At 45.3% G+C, this 12,438-nt stretch overlaps 1 protein-coding gene across 1 annotated transcript in view; it reads right to left on the bottom strand.

Annotated features, from left to right (window-relative positions):
• PIR (pirin) overlaps window positions 1–12,438 on the bottom strand; it is a 112,777-nt gene that overhangs the window by 22,951 nt on the left and 77,388 nt on the right. Inside the window, exon 6 of the mRNA XM_059385630.1 lies at window positions 1,342–1,386. Coding sequence (XP_059241613.1) covers window positions 1,342–1,386 — 45 coding nt within the window. The remainder of the gene's footprint in view (window positions 1–1,341; window positions 1,387–12,438) is intronic.

Below are 12,438 nucleotides of genomic sequence, written 5' to 3'. Positions count from 1 at the left end.
CAATAAGGCAGCAGTCCGGGCTATATCACCCCAGGAGGTGGCCATGTAGGGGCTCTGTGAGGTTGAGTGGTACACATCTGTCGTGAGGGGCAGGGAGGGGGCGGGGGAGGCTGATTCTCTTAGTTCCAGTTTTCCCAGCAGCACTGTCTGGGATGCATATTTAAGGGCAAGGAATTTACCCAAAGTTGGACACAGGCAGCAACAGTCCAGGAACTGAGAGAGTTAGGTCAGGGAAAGAGGACAAAGAAGAGTGTGCTCTCAAGCCCGTGCCCATTGTGGGTGGCTGGGACATCAGCCCATGGGGAGAGGCTTGGAAAGGCCTCACAACACACAGCCCTCCATTATCCCACCTGAGGGATGAGGTAGCTTCTGGAAATGTCAGTCCCCCAGCACCTCGATCCTGCCCTGTTTGGGGCAAAGAGAGCAGCCTTCCCCATTTCAGAGACCGCTTCAGGCCATGAGACACAGATACCCCCGGTGAGCTGGGAGTTGTCAGTGGGCACCGTGGAGATGAGGCATTGGGGGTATGGGGAGGGCACCTAGAGCATCTGCGACAGCAGTGTTCCGTCGGGCCCACAGAGAGACATGCCTGCCCCCTGTGCCGCTTCCAGGATGACAGGGCGGGTGGGGACAGATGCAGCAGGAGCCAGCCTACAGGTGGACCTGGAAAGACACGTTCAATGACGGAGCTGCCGACTTGTCACTGTACAAAGATTATGCAGTGCGGCATGGGAACAGGATTGGGGAGTCCCTGGTTCTCGTCCCAGGTCCACCAAGGCATCATCGTGGCAAGTTATATAACTTCCATTAGACTTCACTTTTGTCATCTATAAAATGACAGTTGGTTGAGTCTTGAAATGGCTGTCCTAGACTAGCCTCAGCAAGAGCAACATATACAACCCTTAAAATAAGAGAAGACCAACTTCGAGATTTCTCAGCGGCACCTGGGACTGCAAATTCACCTCCGTCCACCTCCCAGGAGACAGATTCCTGCTCCCCTTAGCCCGTGAGAGCCCCATCCGTCTATCAGCACAGAGATCGCCAACCTCTTAACAAGAATGTCAACCCACATGATCTTGCCTGGACCTTACATCCACACACAGGCTGCAGTAAAATGGTGGCTGTCATGTGTTCATATTCCCTTCCCTCACCGAACATGCTGGAAGCTGAGACATGCCCTGCCCTGGGCTTGCCGGGACGTACTAGGATATAGAGAGGGCTGGTGCTGGACAAGAAGGCAGCACAGTAGTGGAAGACATGAGAGGTTTCATCTTGCTTTCTCCCCCTTCAGTCCTTCAAATTACAGTGCAATTGAATCCAAACAACATCGTCATCACTTACCAATATACACATCTCCAGATACGGTATAAATGAAGCTTGTCCATCCTGAAAAAGAACCAGCAATGTTAAAAGGTTAGTGTCCATAATGCCAAAAGGAACAAAGATATAATAATATATTCAACCAATCTCTAGGACATATAAAAACATCTAACAGATATGAAAGATAAATTGAGATGAAATCCTTTATTTTCTCTTAGACGCACGGTTAAAATTTAAACTTCTGTGAGCTGTTAAAAACACACACTCCCACATGCATGTATGCATGGACACACGTATACATGTACCCCTAAACCTAAAGGATTTGGCCCACCATGTTTTATATCCACCCAAGTAGACAGTATACAGCTCCTCCAACTACACAGCCATATGCCAACAGCTGTATTAACAAACCGTCCCCTCCAGTTTTAACGTCCCGCTAATAACCGCAACACCCCAGTCTGGCTTATCTTTAGTTCATTGTATATCCAGGTAGTTTCAAGTGTGAAGAAAATTCTAGAAACACACTGTACTTAGTTGTACTTGAGTCTCTAGTGAATTCATTCCTCTTCATCTATCCTAAAATGGAGGATCAGTTCCAGGGATTTGGGGATGCACAATCTTTGGGGTACACGTGGGGTTCAGATGGTCTGTGCACTTGCTGGAACTACATACCCAATTTTTCAAGTGTGTGTGCTTTTCTGTGAGATCATACAGCATTCAGCAGATTCCCACTGTGACCCATGGGGCCACGAGCTCAGAACCACAGACAACCTGCCTCTTGCTTTCCCAGTGCCAGGCAGCACTTGCTTTCCATGGGTCTTCGTACCCATGACCCAGTAGGGATGCTTCAGGGCCACCAGGAGACCTGAATCCAGGAATGGCAAACTCAAAACAGAAGCAGGACATCACCTGTGTGCCTTCAGTGGAAGAGGAGAAGATGTGGGACGGTAGAGTTCACGGTGGAAGGGCAGGGCCCAGACTGAAGCCAGTGTGAGTCACCGTGGTGACACAAGGAACAAAGCAAAGGCAGGTGTGGAAGGATCACGGGGGATGACATATACTCCAGGGTTGCAGATGCGAGGCCAGGCGGGTTGAAACACACACGAGAGAAGGTGTAACTGAGAACACTCGACATCTGGTGAAGAAGTCTGGTTAAGAAAATCCAACGGATGGCGAAACAAACCAAGACACTTAGGCAGACGCCAGAGGAGATCTTTTCACCCTCGCACTGCCCAGTTTTTCCTCTCTGAGATTTCACCAGCTCCAGTTGAAGGCCTCTGGAAGTAATTTGACTTGCTGATGGCTCACCCCCCCCCCCCCCCCCCTTCTCCCTTACGTCCTGTCCGGACCCACAAGCTCAGTCTCCATGCACGTAGCCAACAACACTCACTCCCGCACATGCGCTGTGGGCGGAGTCACTGGGATGAAGAAGGCCCAGCTGGAATGCGTGAGTTGTGCAATTTGGCGGAGGGAGGTTCGTGATGCAGGAAGCCCAGGCCAATGATCCACAGCCCACTTCCACGTGTGTTATCGGGGCCGGCCGGGCTCTGCTACAGAACGGCCCGGCCTCTCTGCTTCCTCATGACGGCTCGGCCGCTCCAGTCCTACCGGGCCTGATGCGAACCGTAATTCTGCAACAAAACCTCTTTCCTCGCTGATTTTTTATTTAAAAAAAAAATCCACCACTGAACATTGTTTACATTGATTTTTCAAAGTGCAAACATCTTCGCTGTGTTTCTCTGATTATTAAAAAAAAAAAAAAACTCATACACATAAATTTCAAACATATTTTAAGACTTGGAAGTGTACAATCTCTAAATTGAAAATCTTTCTGAAATTTTCATCCTTGGCCCGACATCCATATTGTTGTTAGCAATTTGATATTTTATGTTTTCAGTGCTATATATCATTTGCTTAAAAGCATGAACAAACTCAATGTTCTATTCTGAATACCTTTCCATGTCAAAACAGAGAAATAACTCATCCTCAGGAAAGACTGCAAAGCATTCCAGTGGAAGGACACGTCATAATTTACGCAACGAAGCCCCTCTTTGTGCTGGAAAGGTACTAAAAAATTAAGGGCTTCTGAGTTTGACAAAACCTCAAAGCTCTCAATTGCTCAACTGGGTTTTGACTGAGGTTTACTGTGATTCTCCTAATCTCATTTCTTCTCTGACCTCTGTGCTTCATTCCTACTCACCCTCTGAACAGAAAACTACTCCACATAGAATTGCCATCGGCCTGTTTTCTGTTTTATCTTTATACATGATCCAGAAGGATCAAACATTTACTCAAAGTCATGGCCAGGTCAATGAAGTAAGTGCCTTCACCTATGTTTGCCCCTTGCAAAAGTCTTCTATTAGCATGCGGAGCCCATCCTCACCAGCAGTAACAAAATTCCTGTTACTGGGGGGAAGGCACACAGCATTAGAGGGAATGGAGTCAAAACAGGGGGGCGAGGGGGGCGAGGGGGGCGAGAATTGCCTTTCTTCCTTCCTTTTTTTTTTTTTTTAAAGATTATTTATTTATTTATTTGAGAGAGAGAGACAGTGAGAGAGAGCATGAGCGAGGAGAAGGTCAGAGGGAGAAGCAGACTCCCCATGCAGCTGGGAGCCCGATGCGGGACTCGATCCCGGGACTCCAAAGGCAGTCGTCCAACCAACTGAGCCACCCAGGCGTCCCTTCTTCCTTCCTTTTAACATGTTGTCCAAGTGCACGTGCCCCTGGTCAACCTTAAAGAGGGCTTCCAACTACCTATGTTATGTCCTCAAACTTTCTAATTGATTCCATTCTTTCCAACTTGTCTCCTGGCTCAGGCAAAAGACGGTGAGGGCAGGGCACCCCCTGATGGGACCTGAAACTACCCCCTCAAGCAGTAAGGGCTGCCCTGAGCCAGCAAGAGCCCTCCCACGATGGACTGGCCCTTCACTGCTCACCTGCGGCCGCCCGCCCCACGGTGTCCCACATTTTCCTTCTATAAACCGGGAAGTAGTTTTAGTACTTTGGAGACAATCTCTGAGATCCAAGTTTGCAGTATTCCTTTCTTGTCTCACCACTACTTCTTTCTCTGCCTTCTTCTGACGACAGTGAGACAAAAGTCCAATTGTGTGAACGCTTCCTGTATGTTTAAGAACCAGCACATTTTTATTAGAATTCCTTCTCTGCAAGAGTAGGATTGCATCAGCAAAGCGCTCTCTGGTAAGATTTTAGGTCCTGCTCATCCTTCCCTGCTCCCTCCCCCCAACTTTATGTCCTGCACCAGGAATTAATACCATCCCCCCATTTTTATATAGGGTCACAGGCCCTATAGTTTCCTTTCTTCCACCAACCGGGTCTCCAAGCTACTGGGTCCAGGCAGCTGGGAAGCTCTTCCCCTCCCTCAGGCCACGACAGAAGAGGGGACAGAGGTCTCATTTCACCTCTGGCCCCGTAGGACGGTTTAATCAGCACCACATGTAAGTGGGGCTTCCTTTAGTCAAACATTAAAAAAAAAGTAAGACTTTTAAATATGAAAATCATTTTCTGTGCCTTCTGCTCTCATTCCCAGGGCGGTTCCTAATTCTTGCCAGTGTCCCTAGTGAGAACTTTTCCTGGCCTGCGTTCCTTGCTTTAATCCAGCTCATTCTCCTCCTGCCTGAGCCGGAGAGTTCCTTATTTCAGTGAATTTTGCAGCTACTCCCTATACATGGGATGTGGGAAACCGAGGCACAAGGGAAAAAAAAATGTCCTTAATACTTATAGCCCACGGACAAGTCCTTGAAACAGGCAGAGGGACATTCCTCTAGAAACTCAGCTGCCTCAACTGTTACTACTTTGCCAAGGCAAGAGACAATCTTACCCTGACCCTCAGGATCCTATAAGTCTACTTTAACTTTTAAAAATTCCTTTAGAAGGGCGCCTGGGTGGCTCAGTGGGTTAAGCCTCTGCCTTCAGCTCAGGTCATGATCTCAGGGTCCTGGGATTGAGCCCCGCATCGGGCTCTCTGCTTGGCGGGGAGTCTGCTTCCCGTTCTCTCTCTACCTGCTTCTCTGCCTACTTGTGATCTCTATCTGTCAAATAAATAAATATTTTTTAAAAAATAAATAAATAAATAAGTAAATAAATAAAAAAGAGAGAGATCGATTCAGGGATATGGTAGGTTAAGTTGAAATGCCAATTGAATATTACCCCCACCTTAAAAGACCACCAGAGACGTGAGTCAAAGCCAATCAGCAAGGGTCGTTTATTGCAGGTTCGAACCTGGACCTCTGCGCTGCTCGTTGCCGATAACGCCGAGAGGTCCAGAGCTGGGTCGGTACAGGGTTTTTATAGACAGGTACAAACAAGTTTCGGGTGGGGCTGAGCTGATTGATTGACAGTTTGAACAGGCATACTTGGCGTCAGTGAACTGAGTCAGGGGACCCCACGCGAAAGCAGACAAAGCAATCTTACAGAAGCAGAACTGGCCGGTTAGCCCACGCATGCGGAAAAAAGCACTATCAGGATATTGAAGGCTTAGTTACTATCAAATAAAGACAATTGGGAGTCTCCTGGTGGAATGTTACATTCCTGCTATCAAGCATCCTTGTTAATGAGATTTAGGTTTAGAAGAAATTGAACTTTATTTACTTTTCCTTCTACCTCCGCCTCCTTCCTTCCGTTTTCATGGAGGGGAGGGTGACATTAGGGCTTGAGGAACTGAGTTCTGTGTCCCTGGAAATTGGGCTATCGATAAGGTAACTTCTTTGTTTGTAAATCTCAAGGACATTTGCAAACCAAGGGAGACTCCTACCTTGCAGGACTGTGATCTCTGCAAGTTAACTATTTATGGTTTTATGGCAGTCCGGGGTGCCTGAGGGATGCTACACCTGTGGAGGGGAGCGGGCGAGGGGGGGGGTGCCAGGCGCCAGCCTTTGCTTTGTCCTCAGCCGGCCTCCTGCTCCTTCAAAGTAGGATCACTTTTTTAAAAATTCCTTTAGAAACTTCCTTTATCTCTACTTCCCCCGACACCAAGATACATGTTGGCAATCACCCTCCAAGCATACTGCCCATTGATACACATCTGAAGGGTCTCATGACTGAGTTTTTATTAGATGGTAATAAATGACCCTTTCCTAACAACAGCTAGCCCCCTCAACGTCCTGGACATCTTGTCTCCAAAATTCCTTGGAGACTTACGCCATCCCTAACCCCTTCCCAACTTGAAAGTCTATAATCAGTCACCCATCACAACCCCAGTGCCGCTCTTTCTGCCCACAGGTCCTGTCCCCGGGCGTTAATAAAACCACCATTTTGCACTGAAGACATCTCAAGGATTCTTTCTTGGCCATTGCCTCCCAACTCCCCCCGCCCACTTCAAACCACATCACTCAGGACAACTCCCCTACCCCTCCATGGCTCTAAGTTCATCTTGGGGAAGTAGCTCCCTCCCCATGGACTTCAAGCCTGGTGGTCTGGGATGCAAGGCGACCCACCTGATCGTCTCCTCCCCCTCTTCACTTAAGCAAATTCCTTTTTTAAATTTTTATTCTGAAATAATTTCAGAATACAGAAACGTTACAAAAATAATATAGAGAATTACCATATACCCCCACCCAGATTCTCTAAAAGCTTACACGTTATCACAATATGCTTCATCATTCTTTCTAGAAATACGTAAATCTTGTCTTCTGAAATATTTGAACAGGTTTACAGATATGATATCCCTGTATTTTGAAATAATTCAATATTGTTAAAAAAAAAAAAAAGAAGTCCAAAATGGAGTCATTTGTCCCCCAAGACAGAAAGCCAAGACTTAAGTACAACTTCTTTAATTTATTTGAGAGAGTGAACGAGAGAAAGCGTGCGCACGGACAAATATGCAGGGTTCTCAGACTGACTCCCTACTGAGTCTGGAGCCCCACATGGGGCTCAATCTCATGACCCTAAGACTTGACCTGAACTGAAATCAACAGACACTTAACTGACTGAGCCACCTTAAGGTGCCCCTTAATTACAACTTTGAACTTCTCCCTAAAATGTGACCTTTTAAGAGTTTCCCTGAAATGCCCTGACCACGCCTGGTGAGGTCATCTGCATGATAAAAACCCTTTGGAAGAGGAGTCCCTTCCCACAAAAAGGAAGGTATCCAGAATGGAAATGTTGGGTCCCCCCAAATTGGGTACCCCGATAATGGGTCCGTGATGAAAGGAGTGAGACTGATACAAAGCGAAGGTCAAGCAAAGCTTTATCTTGTGCCAAGCATCAGGAATCATCCTGGCCGTCAAACACGCTGGCCAGGGGTGCCCCTCCAGAGAGGACGACCCCTCCCTGCTTCCCAGACTAACTTTTACAGAGCAAAGGCCCTGGGGTTGGGCCTGGCCATACACAGGTGGCCAATGAGATTGTAATACACACAGGAAACTCCACAGTGATACTAGGTGACCAAATGAATTACAATTTACCCTAGTAGACATTTGAACCAGCTTATCACACCTTGGTTAGGATTGGCACCAAAAGGCTCCCAAAGGGCACGGCCCATACTCCTTGGTAGCTAGGAGACAGTATGCGCCCCCCACTGATTGAATACCTCCACCTGGCCTGACCCACCCTTGTACTTGGACTTTCTTACCTGGGACTGGTTTCCCTGACTTGCTTTTAAATAAGTTCCCCCCCCCCGGGGGGGGGGCAAGATCAATTTAAGCTGTACAGCAAAATGGCAGTTCAACCGGGGTGGGGCTGCTCTGGCTGAATAGGCCCTTACAGAAATAATCCTTTTTCTTTCGCTAACATCCTGCCCCATCCTTCTACTGCCCCAGAAAAATCTTCCATTTTGTACAACTCCCAGGAGCCCCTGTCTACTTACTAGATGGGAAGCTGCCTCAATCCTGAACTCCCAAATAAAGCCAATTCAATCCTCAGATTTACTCAGTTCAATTTTTGTTCTTTAGCAGGATATATTTCCTAAAAATAAGGCTATTTTCCTACATAAACATATTTATAACAATTATGAAACTGATATAATACCAATGAAAAAAAATACACAGATATCCAAATTGGGCCAAATGTTTCAATAATGCCTTTTATGCCAAACAAAAAAACAAAACAAAACAAAACAAAACAAAAAACCAACCAACCAACCACACAAACCCTGAAACAGAAGCCCAGGCCAGGCTCTACTCCTGGGTCTCAGGCTGCATTTAGTCCCCACATCGAATCTCCTTGCACGGACAACACTTCCTCAACGCTTTTCATTAAAAGCACAGACCAGTTATTTTGTAGAATGTCCCTCCGTTTGGGTTTGTCTGATGTTTCCTCATCCTTAGACAAAACTGTTTCATCCCTCAACTTTACTTTTTAAAAGATGTCCTTTATTTATTTGTCAGGGAGCACAAGCAGGGGAAGCGGGAGGGGGAGAAGCAGGCTCCCCACTGAGCAGGGAGCCTGATGTGGGACTCAATCCCACAACCCTGGGATCAAAACCTGAGCTGAAGGCAAACCCTTAACCGACAGAGCCACCCAAGCATCCCTCATTCCTCAACTTTAGAGAAGAGTTCCTTTTCAGGGTCTTAATTGTTTAAATTCAGAAGAGCACAAAGGAGGAAATAATAAATATACGTGTTGCCATATTTCTTATTTTTCTTTTCTTTTTACAGATAAAATTATAAGTGAAAGAGAAGTCCCCTGGTTGCCTTCAATCCATTTGCCTCACACAGCTAACGGGACCTTTCAGTTAAAACCCTTCAGTGGCTCGCTGGTCTCCCCAACCCGCCCAGACGCCAGCCCTGGCAGACAGACGCCTCTCAGCCGGGACCTACTTCTCCAGTCCTGTCGCCTCTCCGCTTGTCCTCCCTCCTCCGTTCATTCTAACGCAGCAAATCCCTCCAGGGGAAGGAGGAAGCAGAAGGCAGCAGCCAGCCTTACAGCCTTACAGGGACCTTGTGGTACCATGGAAAACAAGGCAACTAAGCAACAAAGTCACAGGCAGGAAATGCTTGTTTAAAAATCAGCAAGAGACCCTCAGGGAGACCCAGGAGCAGACAGTTAGCCCATCTGAGGCAGTTTCCTGGTTTGTAAAATAAGGACATAATACGTATGACACGACTGTTACGCTGACCCAGTGACAGTGTGTGCCTGGTCTAAACAGACACATATCTGTATCGTATACATGCGTCTAAGTACATGTGCGTGAGCTCGATGTTGTCACGGTTATCTACGCAAGGTTCCCCGTTCCTGTCCCTTCCTTCTCTTTCCCCTCTCCTCTGAATTTATATAGGTCAAGAGGTTGCAGTGGCTGCTACCCATGCTTCTGATGAGCTGGGACAGGCCAGAGGAGGGTCCTTGTCACAGAGATGGGCCCACGGTCCCCAGAGCACCACCCTCAACTCCAAGCCAACTGGTCTCTTGGACTACAGTATAGGTTGAACAAAGCTCAGCAGCGTCATTTCACAGAGTGTAGAGAATGGATTCCTGCTGTCCTCATCAAGAACCCCATAGCACTTAGGACATTGTGTCCCATCGAACACTGCGGTCTAGGATTGGTGGCATACGGTGAGCTTTCTGATCATACAGCAGCTGGCAGCCCACTAGACCTACAAACTCGCCAAGCACGGGCAATGAACCGCTATCTTATAAGGACAAGCAAACCACGAGAGGGGTCGTCAACATTACAGCTCTGCCAAAGAGATGGGAAAAGAGGTAGATTATTCTATGACCTCGTAGGAATTCTAGCAAAAGAAAACAAGAGAATGCCCATTTTATCACATTTGGTGACACCATGAAAAAATGCCCAACGATATTGCAAAGAATGGTACCAAGGTAAAGATACTTGAGATAATTGGCTTTCTGGAGTAACATATACTCAGAATATGCTTTACATACTCAAGAATGATCTTACTACAGTCTATATTTTTAAGCCACGGGCATACACCATTAAGAGCTATCTCTAAAGTGCTCATATTTTACCAAGAAGAACCACAACCTAAAGGAAAACCTTCCCCTACAGTTCGGGCCACCATTGAGAATACTGAACATTCACTGCACCAGAAACTAACAGAAAAATTAAGAAATGAATAAAATTTAACATTTTGAGTAAGAAATGTATTAGCAACACAAGGTCTCTGGAATGAAGACCGCCTTCTGTGTGCCCAGAATGGAGCCTAGCCCTTTGGAGGACAAGCTTTGCTGATTAACTTCTTGCTAATAAAACAGAAAAAAGAAAAAAAAAAAAGCATTAGAATCCTCCAGGAGCTTCCCGCTCTTTACAGACTAAGTCTATAGTGAAATTTTCCCACCACTGAGATATGTTAATGTGATCATTTTTAACTCAAATAATACATGTTACTATCATTCCTTAGTTTTATTTGGACAGACTTTTTTCTCATCTCTAAGTATACAGTGCTCACGACTGGTTTTTAATTGCTCAGAAAAACCCAGATAATAATTGAAATATGTAGTTGTAATCATCAAATTACACTTAAGGGCTGTAAAATAGAAATGATTTAGGCATTTGAACTTAGATTAAGGCCAAGACAATTGGGAAACAAAATATATATAGAACTTTAAGGATTAAATAAAGGTTCAGAAAGCAATAGAAACCTGAAATAATCAGAGAATGCCATAAATGCCCTAAGAGAAAAAACATTTTTTAATAAAGTTTTTATGGGGGGGGGAGAACAAGGGAGAGAGAATCTTAAGCAGGTACGTTCCATACCCAGCATGGAGCTCGATCTCACAACCCTGAGATCATAACCCGAGCCTAACTCAAGAGTCAGAGGCTTAACTGACTGAGACACCCAGGTGCCCCAAGAGAAAAGAGATTTTTAAGTAGGACCTGCAACTATGAAAAGCAAAACAAAACAAAACAAAAACCCCCATCAAAGCTGAAATGCATTTAAATTCTTAGAACATTTCTTACTTTACACTATCAATTTAATTTGTTCTCTCCTAAGAATGACAGATTAGAAAAAGACACTACAATTTTCAAACTGGGAAGATTTATTTAAAATTTTTCAAAATTTGTTATTTTTTTTAAACCTATTTGCCAAGTCTTGGATTTATTTACCAATATGTCCACGGTACTGCTGATTGGGTGGGTAATGGTGAGTAAAGAGCCACTCATTTTGTCTGGACCTTGGTAGCTGAGTCACAGCAAAAGCCCAACTGTGTAAGTTAGAATCTCTTGGGCAACGCTCTCTAGCTGGTTGACCTTGAGTAAGTTCAAGTCAAGCAAGTCACTTCTTTGTACCTCAGTTTCCTCATCTGAAAAATGGCATAATCACAGTCTTTACCTCACAGATAGGACTGCAGCAGTTAATACAGGGCGAGTTCTTAGAGCAGTTTCTGGCAAACAACAGGCACTTAATAAATGCTTAAAATAATAATTATTACCGCAGGATGATTCAGTGAAGTGTGAGCTTCCCAAATGTTCATGATATTCTCTGTCACGGATTTTGGCTCTATTTTTTCTCTTTTCCAAAGCCACATTTTTAAAAAAAAATGCAACTGCATCTCACTACATATGAAAATCAACTCCAGGTGTAGATAAATCAATACAACAAGCAAAACAACAAAACATCTACAAGAATAGAACACTTTCACGATCTTGAGCTGGGACAGTTTATAAAAGAAGCGACAGAAAACTCTTACTCATATTTTAAGGAATAGACCAATACATTTTTTAAAAAGATTTTTATTTATTTACTTATTTGAGATAGAATGGGAAGGAGAGCACAAGCACGGGGAGCAGCAGGCAGAGGGAGAAGCAGGCTCCCCACCCAAGCAGAGAGCCTGACGTGGGGCTCGATCCCAGGACTCCAGGATCATGACCTGAGCTGAAGGCAGCCGCTCAACAGACTCAGCCACCCAGGCGCCCCAGGAACAAACCAATAAATTAAATGAATTTTTATTTATTAACATATAGAAAAATATCATAGTATATAGAAGAGTGAAAAACAAGGCAAAAGGGAGAAGATATTTGCATGTATCTTCTCATATTATATTACAAATAACTGACAATGAAAAGTATCTAGAATATATAAAGATCTTCTGAAACCCAGAATTTAAATAAAAATGAAATTTAGGGACGCCTGGGTGGCTCAGTTGGTTAAGCAGCTGCCTTTGGCTCAGGTCATGATCCCAGCATCCTGGGATCGAGTCCCT

This window comes from Mustela nigripes, chromosome X (assembly GCF_022355385.1).
Source record: "Mustela nigripes isolate SB6536 chromosome X, MUSNIG.SB6536, whole genome shotgun sequence".
In the NCBI taxonomy this organism is placed as follows: domain Eukaryota; kingdom Metazoa; phylum Chordata; class Mammalia; order Carnivora; family Mustelidae; genus Mustela; species Mustela nigripes.
Note: the sequence above shows the minus strand (reverse complement) of the source record. Positions and strands in the feature narration are given on the sequence as shown.